At 47.7% G+C, this 24,748-nt stretch overlaps 3 protein-coding genes across 7 annotated transcripts in view; 2 read left to right on the top strand and 1 right to left on the bottom strand.

Annotated features, from left to right (window-relative positions):
* Nucleotides 1-1,178, top strand: part of ZC3H7A (zinc finger CCCH-type containing 7A) — a 33,139-nt gene extending 31,961 nt beyond the window's left edge. For 2 of the 3 annotated variants that reach the window (XM_084818086.1, XM_084818088.1), the window contains one exon: nt 229-1,178. In XM_084818086.1, coding sequence (XP_084674212.1) covers nt 229-418 — 190 coding nt within the window. In that variant the 3' untranslated portion in view covers nt 419-1,178. The remainder of the gene's footprint in view (nt 1-228) is intronic. The other variant, XR_014785485.1, reaches the window with a different exon arrangement.
* A 1,395-nt stretch (nt 1,179-2,573) lies between these two features.
* LOC146336421 (uncharacterized) lies at nt 2,574-4,041 on the bottom strand. The gene is made up of 2 exons (XM_084818092.1): nt 3,449-4,041; nt 2,574-3,281 (listed from the first exon to the last, which is right to left on the bottom strand). The coding sequence occupies exons 1-2, from the start codon at nt 3,941-3,943 to the stop codon at nt 3,147-3,149; spliced, it is 630 nt and encodes a 209-aa protein (XP_084674218.1). The 5' UTR covers nt 3,944-4,041; the 3' UTR covers nt 2,574-3,146.
* TXNDC11 (thioredoxin domain containing 11) overlaps nt 3,199-24,748 on the top strand; it is a 48,923-nt gene continuing 27,373 nt past the window's right edge. Inside the window, exons 1-5 of one of the 3 annotated variants that reach the window (XM_084818090.1) lie at nt 3,199-3,311; nt 13,945-14,161; nt 16,390-16,487; nt 18,921-19,050; nt 22,697-22,790. In XM_084818090.1, coding sequence (XP_084674216.1) covers nt 13,964-14,161; nt 16,390-16,487; nt 18,921-19,050; nt 22,697-22,790 — 520 coding nt within the window. In that variant the 5' untranslated portion in view covers nt 3,199-3,311; nt 13,945-13,963. Of the gene's footprint in view, nt 3,312-3,998; nt 4,206-13,944; nt 14,162-15,293; nt 15,482-16,389; nt 16,488-18,920; nt 19,051-22,696; nt 22,791-24,748 lie in introns of those variants that run through there. The other 2 variants (XM_084818089.1, XM_084818091.1) reach the window with 2 other exon arrangements.

Raw genomic sequence — 24,748 nt, forward strand, 5'->3', positions numbered from 1 at the left:
GCAGGGCTAGCCCAAACACGTAGTAGGGTAAAGCAGGCTGCATAATTTAGGGGGAAGGTGAAGGTAAAAATGGATATCTGAAGAGGCTGAGAAAGTGCTGGCCTTGCATTTGGGGTGAGGGTGGACAACTGCATTTGGTGCTGTTTCAGGAAGCAAAATGTTTTGGGCTGGCACTGTGTTTGTAGGGTATGTTACTCACTGCTTATTTGCTCTTCTTTTTTTAAACAGATATATGGCTGGCACTTGTGTTGAGGGAAACAACTGTAAATTTGCACATGGGCCTGCTGAGCTCCGTGAATGGGAGGAACGGAGACACGTTCTAAGAATGAAGTTCAGCAAAGCCAGAAAAGACCACTTGATTGCTCCAAATGATAATGACTTTGGAAAATATAGTTTTTTGTTTAAAGATTTAAACTAACACTATAACAATGCATTTGTGTTGCCAGATGGAAGCATAAAATCAGAATTTGACAATAATCAAAAGCATGTGACAGAAGCTGCAGATTTTCTGCTTTTATTGGCCTGTATTGTTCCTCCTGAAGAACAAAATGTAGTAGATGTGTAGGGGGGGAGGGAGTCAGCAGGTCTGTCTGTGCTCTCATGAAACAGAATGGTGGAGTAATAATAAAAACACAGCCTGAAGTCTTATGTGCTTATTCGCCTTCTGTTGGACAGAAGAAAGTTGGAAAATAACCGGAGGGTGGCTTGTAATGCCTAGGAAGCCCCTAGTGTTGGTCCTTCAGCTGAAAACTTTTTAAGGTAAGCTTCTTAAAACAGATGTCTCGGGCTCAGAAGAAAATGATGGATGAAAATTCTTCAGATGTTTTAATGGAGAGGATTTGTTTAAAACAAGTTTGCTATTTATCTCTATGTAGGTTGCTTAATAAAAGGATTTTCTTATTAAAAAGATTTTAAGCAAAATAACCGTTTAACTACAATATATGTTGAATGGGGTATTTTTCTCTATTTGTATGTTTCAATATAACTTACTGAAAAGGATCTTGGAAGAGACATGTATTACTTTTTTTTAAAATCAAGTAGTTAAATTCTGTTTCTTGGTCTTTGCTGTTTAAATGACGATTTGAAAGATTCCACTTGTATGTCAGTATTGTGTATTGTATGGACCAATATTGCCTGTAATAAAGGTAACTTTACATAAATACTTTTCCTAAACATATCTTCAGGCTCCTGAAGGATCACTAATATATGCTGTATAGCAAAATATATAATGTAGGCCATTCCAAAATAGTGACACCTTCTTGGAGGGAGAGGTACAGCTCCAGTGTGTACATAATTTGAGTAGAATGGGAGCTGCTTCCCTCCCATGTTCCAATCTTACACCTTTGAGTAGCAGCAAGAGAGTTGACCAAATGAGGTGGCTTCTTCCCGTGCAACACGAACAACAGACCATTCTCCTTTATTTGGGCGATTGTACCATGGGCTTTCTGTTGAAGTCCCATGACATAATGTGAATGGTATAGTCTTGGATTTGGTGTTGAGTTATGCATCCCTGCTGCACAGGCCTCTTACAATTCCTCAAGCCCCTCACCATTAATAATGACTGTACATAATGGCCCAGTTAGTTTGCCCATGAGGAGCTCTAGCGCACACCAGCCACCATTATGAATATGCAAGCCCTGACCAGGGGTTGCTGTGGCTTGTTGTGTCATCCGAACCTGGGTGGTGGGGGTTATTTGAAGGTTAAACAACCTGGGTTTGGACAACATGACAAGCCACAGCAACCTCCAGCTGGGGCTTGTGTATTCATAATGGTGGACAGCACATACTACAGCACCCTGGGGATTAATGAACCCACGGTGGGCTGTTGTGTTGTCCAAACCAGGTCAATGTTTGATCACTGAAGGTACATCAAGATGTCTAAGGTTCCTCTTCTACACTTACTGAATTTCCGGGGTGGGGTGGGGGTGGAGACTTTCACCGGACAATCTACCCTTAAATGTGGGAAGCACTGTAAGACCAACATTTTGATGACTGAAGTGAAGGGCTGGTTGGTGGTAGCTGGTGTTACTTTCTTTGCAGGCAAAGTCAGGAACATCAAATAAAAGTCCTGCTGGGTCAGACTGAACTTCAGCTGCAGCCAGTTGGCCAAATGTTTCTGGGACGCTCAAATACTGGGCATAAATCCTGTTTGTCCTAGCACCTGGGGAGACTGCTCCTGAGCATGGGAAGCAGTCTACCTCTTAGCTGTCACTGTTAAGGCCTTTCAACCAGGAATGTATCTAACCCTTTATAAAAGAACAGAAGAGCCCTGCTGGATCAGAACAGACGTCCATTTCATTCAGGGCCATGGTTACTAACAACAGCAGCCAGCTTGATGCCCTTGTGGGAAGCTCTCAGGCAAGATGATACTGTGTGCCCTCCAGCAACAGGTATTTTGAGGCATAGTGCCACTGACCACAGGCGCCATTTAGGGCCAATAGGGCTATCAGGGCCAAAAGCCATGCGTACTATGGATGGATTTAATCCTTTATAAAGAAAGCCTCGCTGGATAAAACTTAAGGCCCATCTCATCAATCAACCTGTTCCCTGCAACTGAAAATCCAAATTATTTTAGTTAAAAAGATTTTTAATGTGTTCTTCACCCACCAGTATCAGGACAGTGTACAAAACAAGATGTGGAAGTGCTCACGGAACCCTATAAAGACAATAAAAACAAAATGGTGCCATAAAACAACTTAAAAGGCAATATTAAAAAGGACAAAAACAATCAGCTAAAATGCCTGGGCAAACAAGTGTTTTAACTCAATGCCAAAAAGATAGTAAAGACAGCACGAGCTGGATATGCCTCTGGGAAGCCCACATACTGGACCTGGGGGGCAAGAAAGAGCCCCTTCCTGCTGTTATTTCCCAGCAACAGTTACTGTTTTTAATTGTGTTTTAATGTATTTGTTTTAATCAAGCCACCTTGGTACACTCTCTCTGAACATGGGGGCTCCATCTAGCTGTTCCTTTTATTTCATTTATTCACAATATTTATATACCACTCCACATCTAGACAGATTCTGGAGCGGTCAACAGTAAGATACAAAAAAGAATAAAACATGTTGAAATTATTACTATTTAAAAAAAGAAACAGAATTCTGATCAAACCATGTCAAGAAAGGCTTCCCAAAATAAAGATGTTTTCAGGAGGCGCTGGAAACAGCACGGTGTTGGTGCCGCCTGACCTCCAGAGGCAGGGCGTTCCACAGGAAGGGGGCCACCACACCGAAAGCTCTAGCTCTTTCCCCGGTGGGCGCCGATCGGCCACCGTGGGTCACCTGCAAGAGGAAAAGGGGTGGGATAGAAAGGTAAGTAGTAACAGTAGTAGTAAAAGAGCATTTCTTATCTGCCGGTCAAGACCAGGCCTCCCGAGGGGGAGGCCCATATAAGCCGCCTCGGCTTCCTTTGAGGAAAAAGCGGGATACAAATGCGAACAATAACATACAGCATTGCCGAGCTGCCTTCGAAGGCCGCGGCCCCGCGCGGCGGGGAGGAGAAGGGCCACGTCAGGCGCCTTGGACTCCATGCAACAGGGAAAAGGCGCGACCCAAACGTTCTCGTGCGCGGGAAGGGCTGCCCCGAATCCCCTCCCACCGGCTCCCGAGGCCGCCCCCGGCCCGCTCGCTCCCCGCCGAGCGCAGTCCGGGGCTGCGGGGCGCCCTCCGCCCGCCCGCTCAGCCGCCGCCTCCCAGCCCCCGGCTCGAGGCGCCAAGCCCAGCGCCGCCGGCCGGGCGGGGTCCCGGCCTCGTTCCCCCGGCAGCCGCCTGCCTGCCTGCCGGGCCTCCCTCAGCCCCCCGGGCGCCCGTGCCCGCCCGCGGCCTGCGGGGAGGGACACGCGGGGAGGGCGGCCCAGGCTCGCGGGGCCTGGCGCTGCGCGGCCTCGTCCCCGGGCTGGCTGGGCGGGGAGACGTGGCGGCGCCCGGTTCGCGGCGGCGGCCATCCGAGGGCGACGTGTGCGCGCGCGAGGGGCTCGCTCGGCCCCGCCTAGGGCGGCCAGGCCGGGCGGGGATGTCGGCGTGCGGAGGCCCCGGCCCTGGCTCCGACTCCCCCGCCTCCGCGCCGCCTCAGGCCCCACAGCCGCCGCCCCAGCGACAGCCGGGCCGGCCGGGCGCTTCCCGCATGGCCCGGCGGCCGGAGGTGCTGTGCGGCGCCGCGGTGGTGCTGGGCTGCGCTTTCCTCGTCGTCCTCAAAGTCACCTGCAGGTAGGAGCCGCTCGGGGAGGAAGACGAGGCGCACCCGAGGAGCGAGGGAGGGGCTCTCATGCCCCCACGCCTGAAAACGGGGGGAGACACGGCCCTTACCATTTGCCCCCCCGTACAGCCCCTAACGCACCCCCCCGTGTCTCTGAATTAGCGGGTGCCCAGAATCAAGAAGGTTAATCCGGATCAGTTTGTTCCTGTTTCTTTGTAAGCCGCCCAGAGAGCGTTGGCTGTTGGGCGGAATAGAAATGTAAATGAAATGAGTAACATTGATATACCTCCTTATTTGCTAAAAAGCCATCAAGACGCTGTAGGAGAGCTCAAAACAATGAAGGTTGCAATCCTGTACACACTTAGTAAGCCCCTTTTAATGCAATAGGGTTTATTTCTGAGTAGAGGAGCATGGGATTGCATTGTAAATCTTCAAAGTGCTGTACAAGAATTTAAAATAAGGCTGCAAACCTCTACACATTTAGGATGCAGTCCCCTGCATGTTTAGACAGCGTGGCTGGCTGTGGAATGCTGGGAGTTGGGCTTTTTTCTGACTAAACACGCGTAGGATTGTGCCATTACCGGGGAGTAGGCCCCATTGAATAGGACTTACTTCTGAGTAGACGTGCATAGGGTTACAGTATAAATCCTTAACACAATAAAAAAAAAGCCAAGGACGTCAAACGTTAGTTGCCCTATCAGACTTTTTTCTTCCTCCTTTGATTTTCAAGGGGAGTGGGAGTGGTAGTTCCTCCTGATTAATTAACATGAGACCGGGAGCAAGGCCCCTTCATGGATCACTGCCTTGTTGTGGCAAATTTATTTATTTATTTATTTATTAAATTTATTAATCGCCCATCTGACTGGTCACCCAGCCACTCTGGGCGATGTACAACCCACCATAAACAATTTAAAACAATAAAATTTTACCATAAATTTTTTTTTAAAAAAAATACCCTAACCCACCCCAAATGCCTGCCTGAACAACCACGTTTTTAATGCACGGCGGAAGCTCATTAAAGAGGGGGCATGACGGAGTTCCCTAGGGAGGGAGTTCCACAGAGTGGGGGCCACCACAGAAAAGGCCCTCTCCCTCGTCCCCACCAGTCTAGCTGTCCTGGCTGATGGGACAGAGAGAAGGCCATCCGAGGCTGATCTTGTTAAGCGGCCTGTCTGGTGTTGCTGGAGGCGCTCCTTAAGATAGGCTGGGCCGGAACCATATAGGGTTTTAAAGGTCAAAACCAACACCTTGAATTTGGCCCGGAAAACAACTGGTAACCAGTGCAACTCCTTCAGCACTGGAGTGATGTGATCTCGCCGGCGGCTGCCTTTAATCAGGCGAGCCGCCGCGTTCTGTACCAGCTGCAGTTTCCGAACCGTCTTCAAGGGTAACCCCACGTAGAGCGCATTACAGTAGTCTAAACGAGAGGAGACCAAGGCATGTACTACCGATGGGAGCAGATGGTCGGGAAGGTAGGGGCGCAGCCGCCGTATCAGATGGAGTTGATACAGCGCTGTCCGGCTCACAGCTGACACCTGAGCCTCCATGGACAGCTGGGAGTCCAAAATGACCCCCAGGCTGCGGACCTGGTCTTTCAAGGGTAGCTGTACCCCATTCAACACCAGGTCAACATCCCCCAGCCTCCTCTTGTCTCCCACCAAAAGTACCTCGGTCTTGTCAGGGTTGAGCTTCAGCTTATTCCTCCCCATCCAGCCACTCACCGTCTCCAGACATTTGGACAGGGATTCTACGGCCAACCTTGGTGAAGATTTGAATGAGAGGTAGAGCTGAGTGTCATCCGCATATTGATGACACTGCACCCCAAACCTCCTGATGATAGCCCCCAGTGGCTTCACATAGATGTTAAATAGCATCGGGGAGAGGATGGAACCCTGTGGCACCCCACAAGTAAGTGGCCACAGGTCCGAAACCTCCTCTCCCAGTGCTACCCTCTGGTACCTGCCAGAGAGGAAGGACTGGAACCACCGCAATACAGTGTTTCCAATGCCCAACCCCTCCAGGCGGTCCAGGAGGATACCGTGGTCAACGGTATCAAAAGCCGCTGAGAGGTCGAGGAGAACAAGGAAGGAGCATTCACCCCTATCCAGAGCCCTCCTCATATCATCCACCAAGGCGACCAAGGCCGTTTCTGTCCCATGCCCAGGCCTGAAGCCCGACTGAAATGGGTCTAGATAATCAGTTTCTTCCAAGTGTGCCTTCAACTGCATCACCACCACCCGCTCAATCACCTTGCCCAAAAATGGCAGATTTGAGACTGGGCGAAAGTTGTTCAGAACTTGAGGATCCAAGGAGGGCTTCTTTAAGAGCGGTCTTATCACTGCCTCCTTGAGGGCTGATGGCATCACTCCCTCCTCAAGGGAGGCGTTCACCACCGCCTTGATCCCCTCACCCAGTCTCTCTCTGCAGCTCATAATGAGCCAAGATGGGCAAGGATCAAGTAAGCAGGTGGTTGGCCTTACAGATGAAAGCACCTTGTCCACTTCTTCAGGAGGAAGAAGCTGGAACCGATCCCACAAAACCGGTTTGCCACAGGCCGCCTCTTGCTCACTAACTGTATCCACAGTGTGCAGAGTAACACACCTAATCTGATCAATTTTATCTGCAAAGTGCCTTGCCAAAGCCTCACAGGAGGCCTTAGAATGCTCCAGTGGTTCCGGAGCCACAGGACCGACCAGGCTCCGGACCACTTGGAACAGCCTCCTGGGGCAGCACTCTGCAGACGCGATGGAGGCAGCATAATATTCCTTTTTTGCTGCCTTCACCGCCACGTGATAGGCTGAAGATATAGCTCTAGCCCGTGTCTGATCGTCTTTGGAGCGAGACTTCCGCCACTGGCGCTCTAGCCGTCTCACCTCCTGTTTCAGAGCTCGTAACCGCGGATTGAACCATGGTGCAGTCCGAGCCCTGTTCAGGGGGAGAGGGCGTTTTCGGAGCCACCCGATCTAATGCCCCAGTGATTGCGGCATTCCAGCCACCCACCAGGGTCTCGACCGAGTGGCTGTTGGCATGCCCCAGAGAATCCCCAAGCGCGTTCAGGAATCCATTTGGATCCATAAGACGCCTGGGGCGGACCATTTTAATGGGTCCTCCACCCCTGCGGAGGGGTTGTGGAACCGAGAAGTCCAACATCACCAGATAGTGATCTGACCATGACAAGGGGGTGGTGGATATACCCCCGACTTCCAGATCACTCCCCGCTTCTCCAGAAACAAACACAAGGTCTAGTGCATGACCGGCTACATGGGTGGGCCCAGTTAGAATATGGTGCAGCTCCCAGGAGGCCATGGTCTCCATGAAGTCCCGAGGTGCTCCTGTGAGGATGGCCTCCGAATGTACGTTGAAGTCCCCCAACACCAGTAAGTTAGGGGACTGTACACGCACATCAGAGACCACCTCAAGCACCTCGGCCAGGGAGTCAGTCGTGCAGCGGGGTGGACGGTACACGAGCAGAATCCCCAGACTGCCCTTCGGGCCCAACCTCCAGTACATGCACTCAACAACCTTGGTCTCCCGGAGAGGGGGTCTGGTGAAGACCAAGGACTCTCGGTAGATAACAGCCACTCCCCCTCCCCGATCCCCAGCCCTCGGCTGCTGTGCATACGAAAATCCAGCTGGACACATGGCTGCAAGGGTTGGAGCAGCAGCCTCGGCCAGCCAGGTCTCCGTAATACATGCCAGGTCTGCACCCTCATCCAGGATCATGTCATGGATGAGGGAGGTTTTCTGGGTAACAGACCTGGCATTGCAGAGCAGCAAACGAAGGCCAGAAGATGGGGTCACGCCTCCCCCAGCCATCCTTTGGCTCTGGACAGGCCCGGAGCAGGGGACAGATACTACACATCTCTTCCTTGTTCCCCTTAGCTGGCATGGCCTGCCCCTAGCGCTCTGCCAGCGCCTGCCGCCCAGCCTCGGTATGTTCTGGCCCCCAACACTACCCCCACTGCCTCCATCAGGTGGACACATGCCCCCTCGCTCCCGCCTATCAGGCAGGCTACCCACCCCTAAAAACACAACAAAATCCCCCCCAACAAAATAAAACAAACAAACAAAACAATTAAAATCCCCTTAAAAATGCCAGGCAGGAGTCCACAGGGAAGGCCTGGTGGCGGTGGTAGTGGCGGCGGCAGCAGGCCCAGCGGCAGCAAGCACGCCTCTTCCCCGGTGGTGGTGGTGGTGGTGGTGGCTTCTCCTGCAGGCCCTGGCTCTCCCAGGCCACCTCAGCCAGCCAGCTTATGTAGCCCCTCCAGGGAGGGGCAGGTGGAGCAGCACAGCTGGCTCGGTACCTGGGGGCCTGGTCCTGCAGGGACTGGCGGTCTGCCAGGCAGAAGTCCACAAGGAAGGCCTGGTGGTGGTGGCAGCGGCGGCGGCAGCAGGCCCAGCGGCGGCAGCAGCAGGGCCTGTGTAACTTTTCTGTGTAACTGTGTAACTTTAACAAGGCGAAGGGGCTTGTGTAACTCAGTGAAGCCATAAGCTATGCCGTGCAGGGCCACCCAAGACGGACAGGTCATGGCAGAGAGTTCTGACAAAATGTGGTCCACTGGAGAAGGAAATGGCAACCCACTCCAGTATTCTTGCCAAGAAAACCCCATGGAACGTAACACAAGGCTAAAAGAGATGACGCCAGAAGATGAGCCCCTCAGGTCGGAAGGTGTCCAATATACTACTGGGGAAGAGCAGAGGGTATTTCCAAGTAGCGCCAGAAAGAGTGAAGCGGCTGGGCCAAAGCTGAAAGGACACTCAGCTGTGGATGTGTCTGGTGGTGAAAAGAAAATCCCATGCTGTAAAGAACAATATTGTTTAGGAACCTGGAATGTCAGATCAGTGAATCAAGGTAAGTTGGAGATGGTCAGACATGAGATGGCAAGATTGAACATCGACATCTTGGGAATCAGCGAACTAAAATGGACAGGCATGGGCGAATTTAATTCAGGTGACCATCATATCTGCTGTTGTGGGCAAGAATCTCTGAGAAGAAATGGAGTAGCACTCATAGTCAACAAAAGGGTGGGAAAAGCAGTACTGGGGTACAACCTTAAAAACGATAGAATGATCTCAGTACGAATCCAAGGCAAACCATTCAGCATCACAGTAATTCAAGTCTATGCCCCAACCACTGATGCCGAAGAAGCTGAGGTTGATCGGTTCTATGAAGACCTACAACACCTTCTAGAACTAACACCAAAAAAAGATGTCCTCTTCATCATAGGGGATTGGAATGCTAAAGTAGGAAATAAAGAAATCACCGGGATAACAGGCAAGCATGGCCTTGGTGTACAAAATGAAGCAGGACAAAGGCTAATAGAGTTTTGCCAAGAGAACACGCTGATCATAGCAAACACTCTTTTCCAACAGCACAAGAGACGACTCTACACATGGACATCACCAGATGGTCAATATTGAAATCAGATTGATTATGTCCTTTGCAGCCAAAGATGGAGAAGCTCTATACAGTCAGTCAAAACAAGACCTGGAGCTGACTGTAGCTCAGATCATGAGCTTCTTGTTGCAAAATTTCGGCTTAAATTGAAGAACGTCGGGAAAACCACTAAACCATTCAGCTATGACCTAAATCATATCCCTTATGAATACACAGTGGAGGTGAGGAATAGATTTCAGGGATTAGACCTGATAGACAGAGTGCCTGAGGAACTATGGACGGAGGTCCGTAACATTGTTCAGGAGGCAGCAACGAAATCCATCCCAAAGAAAAAGAAATGCAAGAAAGCCAAGTGGCTGTCTGATGAGGCTTTACAAGTAGCTCACGAAAGAAGGGAAGCGAAAAGCAAGGGAGAAAGGGGAAGATATACCCAACTGAATGCAGAGTTCCAGAGAATAGCAAGGAGAGACAAGAAGGCCTTCTTAAATGAACAATGCAAAGAAATCGAGGAAAACAACAGAATGGGAAAGACTAGAGATCTCTTCAAGAAAATTGGAGATCTCAAGGGAATGTTTTGTGCAAAGGCGGGCATGATAAAGGACAAAGAAGGCAGGGACCTAACAGAAGCAGATGAGATTAAGAAGAGGTGGCAAGAATACACAGAAGAACTATACAGGAAAGATCTGAATGTCCCTGATAGCCATGATAGTGCAGTCACTGAACTTGAGCCGGACATCCTAGAAAGTGAAGTCAAGTGGGCCTTAGGAAGCATTACTAACAACAAAGCTAGTGGAGATGACAGTATTCCAGCTGAGCTATTTAAAATCCGAAAAGATGATGCTGTTAAAGTGCTGCATTCAATATGCCAACAAATTTGGAACACTCAACAATGGCCGCAAGACTGGAAAAGGTCAGTTTACATTCCAATTCCAAAGAAGGGCAACGCCAAAGAGTGTTCAAACTACCGCAGAATTGCACTCATTTCACATGCCAGCAAGGTGATGCTCAAAATCCTACAAGCTAGGCTTCAGCAGTATGCGAACCGAGAACTACCGGAAGTACAAGCTGGGTTTCGAAGAGGCAGAGGAACTAGAGATCAAATCGCCAACATTCGCTGCATCATGGAGAAAGCAAGAGAATTCCAGAAAAACGTCTATTTCTGCTTCATTGACTACGCTAAAGCCTTTGATTGTGTGGATCACAACAAACTGTGGCAAATTCTTAAAGTGATGGGTGTACCAGACCACCTTACCTGTCTCCTGAGAAACCTGTACGAGGGTCAAGAAGCAACAGTAAGAACCAGACATGGAACAACTGATTGGTTCAAAATTGGGAAAGGAGTACGACAAGGCTGCATATTGTTCACCCTGCTTATTTAACTTATATGCAGAGTACATCATGAGAAATGCCGGGTTGGATGAATCAGAGGTCGGAATTAAGATTGCCGGGAGAATTATCAACAACCTCCGATATGCAGACGATACCACCCTAATGGCAGAAAGCGAAGAGGATCTCAAGAGCCTCTTGTTGAGGGTGAAAGAGGAGAGTGCAAAAGCTGGTTTGAAACTCAACATTAAAAAAACGAAGATCATGGCATCTGGCCCCATCACTTCCTGGCATATAGAAGGGGAAGAAATGGAAGCAGTGACAGATTTTACTTTCTTGGGCTCCAAGATCACCGCAGACGGTGACTGTAGCCATGAAATTAAAAGACGCTTGCTCCTTGGGAGGAAAGCTATGGCCAACCTAGACAGCATAGTAAGAAACAGAGACATCACCTTGCCGACAAAGGTCCGTCTAATCAAAGCTATGGTTTTCCCATTAGTAATGTATGGCTGTGAGAGCTGGACTATAAGGAAGGCTGAGCGCCGAAGAATTGATGCTTTCGAACTGTGGTGCTGGAGAAGACTCTGACAAGTCCCCTGGACTGCAAGGAGGTCCAATCAGTCCATCCTAAAGGAAATCAACCCTGACTGCTCATTGGAAGGACAGATACTGAAGCTGAAGCTCAAATATTTTGGCCACCTAATGCGAAGAAAAAACTCTCTGGAAAAGACCCTGATGCTGGGAAAGACTGAAGGCAAACGGAGAGGGGGACGGCAGATGATGAGATGGCTAGATAGCATCACCGATGCAATGAATATGAACTTGAGCACACTCCGGGAGAGAGCACAGGACAGGAAGGCCTGGTGTGCTATGGTCCATGGGGTCACGAAGAGTCGGACACGACTGAACGACTGAACAACAACAACGGGAGCAAGGATCTTATGTGTGGGATGTAGGATAGTTTGGGGAGAGGGGCAATGGGACCCATCTCCCCGACCTTCCTCATCCAAGCAGCTGTGATCAACCACCAGCAACCTCACTGGACATTGGAACAAGACTTTTGCTGGGTGATAGTACAAAATGAGGCCGTCTAGTCCATCCCCCTGATGCCCCTGATGGCCAGAGAGAAACCCATGGGCTGAGCTTCAAGGTAATAGCCCTGCTTTGCTGCTTGGCCCCAGCATCTGCTTCTCAGGGGTAATGGCCTCTGTAGGTTGTTATTTATTACATTTCTAGACCGCCTAGTAACCAAAGCGCGCTGGGTGTTTCACAACAATTAAAGCCATAAAATACAGCATAATAAAACATAATATAGAAGTCTAAAACTACAGTATAAAACCAAAATAAAATCAATTCCAGCAGCAGTGCAAAGATTTAAAATACATTAACAGATTTAAAAACAGCAGAAACTAAAAGACGAGAGTGCCTGGGAAAATAAGGTCTTCACCTGGCACCAAAAAGACCACAGTTTAGGTGCCTGGGGAGCTCATGCCATAATCGGGGTAGCACAGTGAAAAAGGCCCTTTCCTTTGTAGCCCCCCAGCTCACTTCATTTGTTGGGGGGGGCAGCCAGAGAAGGATCTCTGAAGATGATCTTAGGGTCTGGGCAGGTATACATGGAGGATCTGTTTCAGCTATTATGGCTATTGTGACAGATCCATCCTGTCTTCATTTGGCTAACTGGGCCTTCCTTCAACGTGGTGCCTTCCAGATGTTTTGGACTACAGCTCCCAGCACCACCCCAGCTGGGAATTGTAGTCCAACATATTTGGAAGGCACTAGGTTGGGGAAGGCTGAATTATATTCTGTTCAGTTTATATTATTGTTATTATTTGTATTCTATTCAGGTGTGTCTTCATTGCACTTTTGAACACAATAATAATGGAAGAAAAGATTGTAAAAGAAAAGATTATACACCGAAAACAGCATTCCCCAACCTTGTGCCCTCCAGATGAGTTGTAGTACAGATTCCAGAATCCCCCAGTCAGCCTTGCAGGCTGGGGATGCTGGGAGTTACAGTCCAACACATCTGCAGGGCACCAGGTTGGGAAAGGGTGGTTTATATGAAAAAAAAAACTGCCTTGTTGGGTCAGAGTTAAAGTGGGTCCATCTAGTACAGCATTCTGTTGGCAACAGAAACCAATCAGATGCTTTTAACATGGAATAGTTACTGAGTAATTTGCTGCTACCTGCCTTTTTGTACCTTCGGCTGGGTCTTTCTGCCTCCCCCCTCCCTTCACTGACTCATACATGCATTAATTGCACACAGTATGCTCTCAGTTGACAATCTGCCACTCACTACATGAAACTTATATTGCATTTAAGGTGGCATGAAACCTGAAGTGATGGCTGGCTCATATACGCAAGCTTTTGCTTGGCAGTAGAGGGCTGCTAGCCTCATGTCCTCCTTGTGGGCTTCCCAGAGACATCTGGTTGGCCACTATAGGAAACAGAATGCTGGATTACATAAGCCTTCACTCCAGTCCAGCAGGACCCTTTTATATTCATGTTCTTATGAGTCAGATCAGCCTTCCCCAACCCATTTCCCTCCAGATGTGTTGGACTACAACTCCCATCATCCTCAGACAACATGGTAAATGGCATCTGGAGGGCACCAGGCTGGGGAAGGCTGAATCAGACCGTTGCCTGTCTAGTTCAGTAAGATAAGGCTGTGGATAAATTTCCCTAAGGTTTTCCATAATTTCCATGATCCAGAATAACTAGTTTATATGAAACTAGTTACTCTGTTATTCTAGATAAAGCTGTAAAAGCAAATACCTTTGCTGTTGCACTCGTGTCCTGCTTGTGGGTTTCCCATGGGCAGCTGGTTGGCTGCTGTGGAACAGAATGCTGGACTAGATGGACCTTGGTATGATCCAGCATGGCTCTTCTTATGCCTTTACATCCTTCTTTTTAGCTTTTGCCAACTAGCCAGGTGAGAGAAAGTGAAGGTATGTTGATCGTAGTGATGCTGAGTTCATGATACCTGACAAATGTCTGTCTCTCAAACCCCCTACTCCAATCAGCCGTGCAAAAGATGTGACAATGCCAGCAAAGCTTCCGGTCAGCTTCTTCTCTTCAGTATCTCCAGTCCACGATCTCTTCCTCGGGCAGCTGGATCGCGCAGAGGTCATCCGTCAAGATTCGGAAGTCACGCTGTTTTTTTTCTATGCTCCATGGTGTGGGCAGTCTGTTGCAGCAAGGGAAGAGATTGAAAAGGTGGCAACCAGTCTGGCAGACCAGGTAATGTGGAGTGGGTAAGAGAGCAACCCTTGTGTTCAGTCCATTTTCCTCTTCGCAAAAGATGTCTGCCTTGGAGAACGCTTGGGGCGCAGTCTGCGGAGGACTTTAAGCCCCATGAATTAAATAAGATTTCTTGGGAGTTTGTTGTCAGGCCTGCTTATAAGCCCCGTTGAGGTGCCTCCCTCCCTCCCTCCCTCCCATGCTGTATTTCAGGAGAGGTGAGGGGCTGCTTCTGGAAATCCTCCTCTTCCTCATGTATGGAAGTGCTTTGGATCGCAGTAATAATAACAACAACAACAGTGGCCAGGAGGATCCAAAGATGCATGTGTGCATATGGGCTCCTTCTCAGCCTCCTGCTTCTGGCAGCAGCTTCTCACCCCTCCCCTAAAAGCTGCCCCCAACGGTTGGGGGATCCTCCCATGGTGCAGTTCAGGAGAGGTGAGGGGCTGCCTCTGGAAATCCTCTTCTCCCTCATGCATGCAAGTTCTTCAGATCCTAATAATACATTAGTAGCAGTAGTAATCTTAAATCTTAGCAAAGAGTTTTCTAGTTCTCTTTATTCATTCCATTGGGTTAGTTTTTTCTGCAGCTTGAAATATTCCTTGTTATGTTATTCAGTGATGAGAAATCCTAAGAGAGAACTAACTGCTGCTCTGGGTATAAAGTCTTCATGGAGGACTTACTTTCTTGTCAGGCACCCCCGATGATCCCTGCCTGCTTGTTGTGGTCACTGTCATGGGCTCTATTTCAGGTTCCCTCAATTCAGGAAGTTGCAACAGTAATTGCGGTGACTAGGGTATTCTCTGTGGGTGCTTCCGTGCTATGACACGGCCCCCTCAGCAGGAGTATTTAGATTCCTCCCTCTTGCTTATCTGGATTGCACCAAGTTGGGTTAAGCTGAGGGTTTATTATTATTTATTTCAAACAAATAACCACCAGTAGTGCATTCAGTTTGATACATTTATAGATTTATAATCCTGTGTCCCCTAGTCAGCATCTGGGGACATAAGATAATTTGGTTTCCAGGCTCCGAGGTTGGAACCAGGGCTTCGACCTTGGAGCCCAGAAACCGTGCTCCCCTCCCCCGCCCCCTAGTAGCTGGCGTGCTTCTCTCTGCGCCAGCTACATCTCCACACTCGGAAATGGAGTGCAGAGACGGAGAAAGGGGGGTGGTCCAGGCAGTGGGGGGAGACCGCAGAAGCCAAGTTACGCAGCTTCCTATGTGTGTCCTGGCCTCCTTCCCTCCCACTCCCCGAAGCTGCAGCTTGACAGGCAAAATCACCTGTCTAGCCAAAAATGCAGGGCAGCCAGAGCATGGAGGTAAGGATCGCCTCTGTTTCCAACCGCCCTTCATTGGATACTTGGAAACCTCCAACTTCAGAGGCTGCTGACTATCAAGATCTGATTGCGCCCTTAAATTTTTTTAATTTATAGATTCAAAAATGTCTAAACACACACACACACACACACACACATAACAGATTTTAACATGTGAAATGTTTTGATATAAAACACCAGCTTCAGTCACAAATAAGCGTATGCTACCACTTATAAGCTGAGCCAGAACCAATCAGGGACAGGGTAAGCCTCAGTTGTTATTTATTTATTTATAATTAACTATATTTATAAACTGCTTCTCATTTAAAACAAAATCCCCAAGCAGTTTTAAAAAGAATAAAAGCAAACAAAACAAACAAATATCCACACACAAACAAAAAAAGTAGTATCATGAGGCTGATGCAAAGATCGCTCATGGCTGGGGGAAAGCCAAAGCAAGCTGGCATATTTTCAGTAAACGTCTAAAACATGCCGGCACTGAGGCCTGATGTACTTTGGAGGGGAGCTCATTCCCCAGGGCAGGCGCCACCGCAGAGCAGGCCACCTCTGTCAAACAGCAATCCATACGTTATTAACCATGGTGGTTATTCTCTCTTGTGAATTGCCCAGAGAGCTTTGGCTAGTGAGCAGTGTAGAAATGTAATAAATAAAAAAAATAAACCCTCAAATACCATTGGCAGCTCCCAGTACAGCCCCTCCTCTCCCTGCCCCCACAAGGAGCTGGGGAGGGGCTATTGCCATGTCACTGGGAGGGGTTTCACAGGGGTTACACTTGTCCTGTTTGCAGCTTATGAACTCTTCCTCTGGCCCTGAAGGTCATTGACCCTTGTGAATGCCTCAAGAAATGATTTGTGGATTATGGCAAACATTTGTGATTTTTCCTCCTGCAGGTGTTGTTTGTGGCAATCAACTGCTGGTGGAACCAAGGGAAATGCAGGAAACAGAAGCATTTCTTTTACTTTCCTGTGGTATATTTGTACCATCGGAGGTGAGACTTTTGCTAATGCCTTATGCCTCAGATAAGCTGTTTGAAAGACAGAATATGTTAGATGTTGCAAGCCTGCTGGTCTTGGGAGAACGGAATAGAGCTTCCTCACAGAATGTGTATCTTGTCAGTTAAGTCCCCCTGAAAACCACTTTTCACAACTTGTACCACACAGAGGAATCATGTCAGCATTCTGCCTGGTGCTGCTGGGCACATTTAGCTCCTTTGACCAAATACTCTCCTTTCTCAGTTTCTTAAGAAAATCATCTACTGAGATTAAGGGAATTTTGTTGTGTGATAAGAGTAAAATTATGTAACCTCCTGAATCTCTGTGAATATTCTTATTTGTCAGTTTCATGGAGGTATAGAAATGGGTTATGTCATTCTGCTATTGAATTAAGAAAGTTCCTGTGTGTGCACGTGCGCACACGTGTGTGTGTGTGTGTGTGTGAGAGAGAGAGAGAGAGAGACGCTTAGGTTAAGGCTGTACATGCCTTAATTTGGTAATTAGGTTCTTGTGTAATAAAATACGGTGATCTGCTGCATGGCACATAACCAGGCAGCTTCTAGTTCACAGTTCCATCTCATGGAGGCTTTCACAAAATGTGTACACTAATTTAATTTTTTAAAAGAACATGTCCTTTGCTCGTATGACTACAGTGGCAAACAATATGATATGATCTGTTTCTGTTAACTAGAAGACAGAGCATTGGGGCAGGGTGGGGGAGTAAAACCAACAGAAAGTAAGGTCTCTGCACAGATCCCAGTTCCTCCTCATGACCCAGTCCCTCTCCCCTTCAGTGCTTATTGCCTGCCAAAGTCCAGTTTTATTTGCTTAGTAGAGCAGCTGGAGCTAGAGCTGCAGCTGAGGTGTTTGATTGCAAAAAGGAAGATTTTGGGAAACCAGAGAGGTTGATTAGGGCGATGTTGGGCTTTGAAATTCATGACGTTTAATGCAGAAACAAGTCAAAATGTATTTAAATTGCCAGCGTCTGCATTATCAACACTTTGACAGGTTTTCAGATCTGGTGATACTTACAAAATTGGCAACCTGCGTGAGTTGCTTCATGTTGCCTTCTGATTCAAATGGCTGCGTGGTGAGCTGGAGTGAAAGCTCGTATAAGGACAGAGGGGGGTTCTGGATCTGTTGAGGCAGCCAGAAGGTCGAGAATGGCTGTTCCATCCATCCTACCTGCCCTTGGCTGTTTTTCATGGCTCTCCAAAGTCCCACATTGCACAATAGAGCTGAGGTGTGTTGCTGACATTTTAGGATATGAATCTGCAGCCATCTTTGCGGTGACTGAATGCACAGTCAATCCAGTAGAGAAACAAGGGTGAGAATTCAAGCTGTTTAACTTGATGTCTGCAAGTATTAAGAGTTTTTGCAGAATGTCTAAATGAAGCAGCCACTTGGGCCTATGATGAAAGATGTCACAGAATGACTGTAACATCTTTGTTAGAACCAGTTGATCACAGAGGTAAGAGAATAACAAAGAGCTTTCTCTTTGAAGATAGAGTTATGATTAAGGGGCCTCCCAGGCACATTATTCTCTGGTTTTACCCACCACATACATATTTTAGGCTGGTAATGACCAACCTTTTTGGTGGGGATGGCCCAAGCAAAGACATAATTTGACACTTCCCTACTGTAGCGTGCACTACTGTTCATCCATAGCCTCCCTGGGTGTTCATGTGACCTTGTCTCTGGTCTGCTAAGCTGGAGAATAGACAGCAGTGGTGCAGCTCTTAAGAGGCAGGCAGGAGTGAAGGCCTGGCTCTAGGCTATATCAGACCTATGGGCCCCCCTCCTTCTCCCCAGGAGGGCACAAAGACTTGCTGTCTGTGCCCCAGATATAACAGAGGGATTCCCCTTTGCATTGCTCATCCTCCATCAGAATTTGGCAATATATTGGATTGCCCCGCACCACTCAGCCAGGGCTTGCAGGGGCCAGCTTCTGCAAGTCCCCGGCGAGTCCCTTCCCATGATTGGGATGTGAGCAACATGGGAAGGAGCCTTGTGATTCAGCCAGCTCCTGCAAGCCCCAGCCAAGCTGCTTTCCACGCAGAGAGAAGCATGGAGTTCTGTCCTCTCCACATGGAAAAAAAGTGGGTGCCGGGTCACCAATGAAATCATGGAATGGGGTGGGGCTTTAGGGCGGGCCCTGCCCCTTTGATGTCATCCAGCCCACTGAGCTTCATTCGAGGGGCAATCCAGCCCTCAGAGCAAAAGGGATTCCCCCCTCCCCTTGATCTAGGTAGTAATTAAAATGCATTTAACATTTATATTTCAAACATTCTTTGTTAGGCCATTCAGGGCTTAAACAGTCTTTTAGCTTTTGCCAGCTCACGGTCTTTCTTTGCTAGCTTAGGAATTGCATTTTAATTTTACGACCTTTAACACAGTGTTCTTTTGTTTTTGTTTTTCTTTAATACTAGCTTTGGGCCCATCGAATACAAAGGCCCAATGAATGCCGTTTACATTGAAAAATTTGTTCGCCGAGTGATGACTCCCTTGCTTTATATCTCATCTCAATCAAAACTGCAACGGTTCCTCTCCAATTATGAGGTAAGTTGCCTTTGCACTCTGGTCTCCCCATTCAGGGCTCCTAGACTGTGGGGTCAGGGTTGGCATTTCTTTCAAGCATGAACTTATTACTTGCCGCAAAGAATGAAGTTGTTTTCTTTCTGGGGTTCCTGGACATCTGGATTCTCTGACAGAATATTTTTGAAAGGCGAGACTGGCTAATGGCTTTTCTAGTTGGATGATCGTGTTTCCTGCCTGGTAAATTCTGAAGACTGTTGCAGCTAGGGCAGCGGTGTTGAGAAGTAAAATCTGCTGTTGTGGGGACTGGTCTGTGTTTGTTGCAAAAAACTCCCCAGAAATTGTGTGATCAAGTTGAGTGATCTATGTCCACTAAAGCTGTGACCTGATTAAAGCAATCTTAGTGGAGTAATCAAACGAATGTGAATCAGTTGATTAAATCTGCATTAATTTTCAAAATAATAGTTTTGAAGAAAAAGGCACATTCTCTGTTTATTCATTTAATGTATTAGAGAGCCAGTGTGGTATAGTGGTGAGAGTGTTGGACTGGGAGCCAGGAGATTCGGGTTCTAGTCCGCACTTGGCCATGGAAGCTCACTGGGTGACTTTGGGCCAGTCACAGACTCTCAGCCCCACCTACCTCACAGGGTTGTTGTGAGGATAAAATGGAGAGAAGGAGGATCATGTAAGCCACCTTGGGTTCCTTGCAAGAGGAAAAAAGGCGGGATATAAATGCAATAAATAAATACATAATAATAATAATGTATGCCCTACCTTTCTGCTAAAACATGCCACTCAAGGTGGCTAACAATGAAATACAGATTAAAAACAACATCTTAATTAAAACATGACACACACACAAAAATTAAAAACATAACAATGAAAGAAAAAACCCCAACCAGTTAAAAAAACCCTTCAACCACCAACCAGTTTAAATGCCAAAGGCCTGAATCAAAAAGTATTTGCGTGGCTGCAGCAGAACAGCGGGTAGGATGTTCTTGGATGCGCATTTCCATCACAGGGAGTGCCATCTTAGAAGAGCCATTTATTCCCTTCTGTGTAAGAGGGATGGCAGATGGCGCCTGCCCCCTTGCACTTTCATACATAGCTACATTAAAAAATAAAAATATAAGAACACGTTGCCTGATTTACCCAGGATGCCTTTTTAGTCTGTTGATCTGGTTTTTTAATCAGTTAATCTAACTGATTCTTTCATTGGTGGCCGCAGCTCTAACGCTGGCTAGTCCTTGGAAGGTTCTGCTTTTCCTTCTGGTGGCTGCTGTTAAGCTTTTCCTTGCAGGATCACAGCCTTGTCTATAAGCATTGTTGGCGTATTATGTCTGCCGCCTGGTGGGGTCAGCCTGTTTATCTCTAGGTATGGCCCTGGCCCTTTACTTGCTGCAAGCTTTTCAGGAGTCAGGATGTGATGAGGAGCCCCCTGCGGGCTCCAGTCTTGCTATAAGGGTAGAGAAGGCCAAACCCAAGTCCTCCAGAGAACAGAAATGAAAGTAGGGATAAAGGAGGAGTGCTTAGGCCAGAGTAAAGGAGCAAGGGAGGAAACCGAGGGGATGACAGCAGGCGGTCTGTTCCTCTCTGTGATTCCAGGCTTGCCTTTGCCCTTCCCTTGCCTATGGTTTCTAAGCAGAGTTCCTCCTCCATGTCGCTTGGGAACCTAAGTTTCTGCTTTCAGGTTTTCTCATGTTGCTGTTCAATAAAGTTTCAAGCCACAAGGGGGAGCCAACAGGAAGTATTGGAAAGCTCCTGTTGCTGGTCCCCAAGCACAGTGCAAAAGCCTGTCCTATCAGCAGGGACGAGTAATTGGAGTGAGTAAAGCTATTCCTGTTGCCTTTTCACTCCAGCTTTAGTCCTCTGATCCTAGTCTCTAACTCAGGTTAAAATTATGTGAACATCCCGTGTGTGTTTAAAGGAAAACCAACAGGCGCAAAATATGGTGCCACCGTCATGTATGGTAGCTTCAGCAGGGAATCTCCTGTGGGACGTGATTGTGTTAGATGGTGGTTTCTTATCCTCCAGGCAGGATTCATGGTGTTTGAGCACAAGGACTTTGCCCTGGAGCGTGTGAGATAATATTTGTGTGTCTCTAAACATGATCAGATCACTTTCTTCTCAATATTGAGCAACTGCACCTAGGCTTAGGGTGATGGGATTTTAGTGCAGAGGGTGTGATTTTGGGAAGTACAGCACCTCTCTTTTAAGAAATTTAAGTAGCTTCACATTCAAACTTGAAGTTTCTTCTCTTACCTGTTTCAGTGCTTTGAATCGAGCCATTCCTTTAGGTGAAGCTGAACTTGTGCTAAAACAGAAACAGCAGTTACTTCTTTTATGTGGCTGCTTCCTCATCTAAACAGGCTTTTCCCTCACTGACTGGTTTGGAAAAACCCTTGCAAAGCCTAATATTGATACAAAGTTTTATATAACCAAGTTTCCCGCATTTCCTGCCCTGAGCACCGGGTTGGACTCAGTGGTTTCATAGGCCCCTTCTAACCCTATTCAATGATTCTAAGTCAGAGAGATGCATGTCACTGTGGACAGGGTTTTTTTCTTGTTATCTTGCCTTTGGGGAAAAGAGAGAGATTATTTTTCCATACCCCTTTTCCATAGTCCTGCTGCGCAGAATTAAAAACAATAATATGAACAGCCTGCACACTTGGCCTGTGTTGGGAAGCACACTCGCTTGAGTGGTGTATCGGGCAGGCTTCTTAAGCTCCAGGTAGAGTAGCCAGCTGCATGGATGGATGTACTTTTCGGCTATGATGCCCCTCTTATGGAATTCTCTCCCCAGGAAGTCTTGCCTAGCACCAAACCTCATGGTCTTGGGACACTGGGTGAAGATCTTTTTACTTACCCAAGCTGTTGCAAAAGCTTATGAGTAATATTGTCATTTTGGTGTTTTGAGCTGCTCATCTTACATTCTGTGATGTTCCTATTCCTTTGTCGATACTGTTCTTAATTTGTAAGACACGCTTGGATGTGCTTTATCTGGAAGGCGGGGTAGAAACGTTTTAACTAAATAGTACTTAGGAACGTAGGAAACTGCCTGGTATCAGGTCAGACTACTGGTCTGTCTAGCTCAGTATTGTGTACACTGACTGGCAGCAGCTGCCTAGGCTATCAGACAGGAGTCTTTCCCAACCCTATCTGGAGATGTCAGGGATTGAACATGGGACTTTTTGGATGAAAAGCAGGGGCTCCTCCGCCACTAAACTATGCTTCCCTTTCAAGTAGTCCAAGCCTGCTGAAGGCTCAGACATTTGGTAGAATTCAGGTGTTGACTTTCAGCTTAGAGTGAGGGAGGGGAATGCAAAAGAGATGAGCCCCTGTCTGTTTCTCGCATTGCTTGCCCAACTTGGGTACCAGCCAGGATTTTTTCCTTTGTCTCTGGGAATGGAATCCAGGTTTGCAGTTGCCCTGATGAAGGCAAGCTTCTGTGCCTCTACCCTCCCTGTAGGAATGTGTGCATAATAGAAGTATCAATGGCACTTCTAGCCCACAGGGCAGTTTTGAAGGTGGAGCTACAAAGAGCTATGAAACGAGTGGTAGTCACAAAAAAGCAATCTTTAATTAACTAAACCAAAGCCTTCTTATCTTGCTTTTTCCTTTAATTGTGAATAATTGCAGTGCCCTTAATATGTTCTTGTGGATTTTGCAGCCTGGAGTCTTGGGATATTTTGAGTTCATTGCTTCACCCCAACCCCCTGGTTATCTGACATTCTTCACTTCAGCGTTGCATTCATTAAATAAAGGTAAGTAAAAGCATTACCCACAGAAAGTATGAGGCACCTTTGATGGCATCTTATATTTGTGGACTTTTCATGTAATATGATAACTAGAGTATTCTTTCTGGAGTTAGAAAAGGTGCAGAAAAGGGCAGTGCAAATGATCTAGGGGTTGGAGCACCACCTTTGTGAGGAAAGATTATGATGTTTGGGGCTTTTGAGCTTAGGAAAAAGGTATGGGGGCTGGGGGGAGCTGACAGAGGTGTTATAAAATTGTGCCTGGTGTGGAGAAAGTGGATAGGCTTTTCTCATAATACTGGAACCCAGTGGGGTCATCCCATGAAACTGAGTGGTAGGAAATTCAGGGCAGATGAAAGAAGAATTTCTTTATACTGCACAGAATTAAGCTGTGGAGTTCACTACCACAAGATGCAGTGATGTCCACCAACGTGGATGGCTTTAAAGGGGCTGAGACGAATCATGGAGGAGAAGGCCGTCAGTGGCTACTAGTCAGGATGGCTATATGCTGCCTCCAGTGTCAGAGGTAGTATGCCTCTTGATACCTGTTGCTGGGGAACATGAGTGGGAGGGCATGATTGTGGCTTCTCAGAGACATCTGGTGGGCCATTGTGGGAATAGAATAGTGCACAATGGGCCTTTGATCTGATCCAGCATGGATCTTGTGTCATTACGAGTATTCCATGAGCCAAGTTTTCTTTAGATCACGGACAGGGGAATAACACAAGGCTCCATCAAATGTGACCTTGCCTAATTTGTGGGTGGGAATGGCAAGATAATTATGGCTATGATTTGCCTTCCATTGTTTGCAAAACTGTGATTGACTTTTAACGGTGCTGGATTGGCCTTGGCATGAAAAAGTTACTGATCGCATGAGCATGTTGAAAATGTACTTTACTTCTTGCACACAATAGGCTAAATATATTACGAGACGTCTCGGGGGGAGCTTTCGGCCAGAAATGCTGACAAGATTTCCTGTTACATTTTGTTCGCTACCAACCTCCAGCTAGCTTTGGTAGCAAAACACGGAAGTTAAAAGAAGGATTGCCTGAGCCATTTAGAGGCCCAGGGTGGAAAATCCAAATGGTTCCCACCCCCCTTCCACTAAATAATTTGAAGCAGAATCCCCATAGAAGTTGTCCTGTGGAAGCCCCATTGAAAAGAACAGGGCTGCTGTGGCGCAGCTCTCGCTCATTTCAGTGGGGCTTGTGCAGGAGACCTTCCCGGGGGATGCTACACATAGATCTGACTGCCTCCTGTTCTGTGGCCCTCAGTGGCACCCACAGTGCCACCATGTGAGATGGCTGACTTGGTGGTTATGCTATCTCTGATAGGAAGCAACATGAAGTCAAAACTTGAGTTGAAGTGTGTGAGAAACTTGGGTGAAGTAGGGGGCGCAGGGGCAGAAAGCAGGCTGGAGTTTGGTGGGATATTGTCGGATTAGGACTGGGGCAACCCAGGCTCAAATGTCCACTCAGCCATGAAGCTCACTGGGTGAACTTGGGCTGGTTGCTCTCTCTTAGTCTAACCTAACTCAGAGGGTGGTTGTGAGGGGGGTTGGCACTGGGGGAAGACCTATGTACACCACCTTGAGCTCCCTGGAGGAAAGGTGGCATATAAATGTCATCAATGAACACACGCAGGATTGCTTAGCTTTGGCAGTTGCTTAAAACATGGGTTCTTGGTCCCGTCCCCCCCGACTATCAACATAAGATTAGAAGAGCTGTGCTAGATCAGACCAAAGGCCCATCTAGTCCAGCATTCTATTTCCACAATGGCCAGTGAGCTGCCCCAATGGGAAACCCACAAGCAAGACAGGAGTGCAACAGCACCCTCTGCCCATGTTCCCAGTGAGGCATACTGCCTCTGACACTGGAGGTAGCATAGAGCCATCAGGACTAGTAGTCATTGTTAGCTTTATCTTGTACTTGGCAGGAGGGAAGCATTCAAGATGGCTTCCTAGGGCC

Source organism: Heloderma suspectum, chromosome 12 (genome assembly GCF_057233095.1).
Source record: "Heloderma suspectum isolate Gila_16-S chromosome 12, 16-S_ref, whole genome shotgun sequence".
NCBI classification, from domain to species: domain Eukaryota; kingdom Metazoa; phylum Chordata; class Lepidosauria; order Squamata; family Helodermatidae; genus Heloderma; species Heloderma suspectum.

Excerpts from the sequence above, each read along its gene's own strand:
- LOC146336421 (XM_084818092.1), bottom strand. The coding sequence starts at position 3,943 with ATGGCCGCCGCCGCGAACCGGGCGCCGCCACGTCTCCCCGCCCAGCCA. Across the intron at positions 3,282-3,448 it reads GAAGGCAGCTCGGCAATGCT|GTGACCCACGGTGGCCGATC; the intron begins GTATGTTATTGT and ends TTCCTCTTGCAG.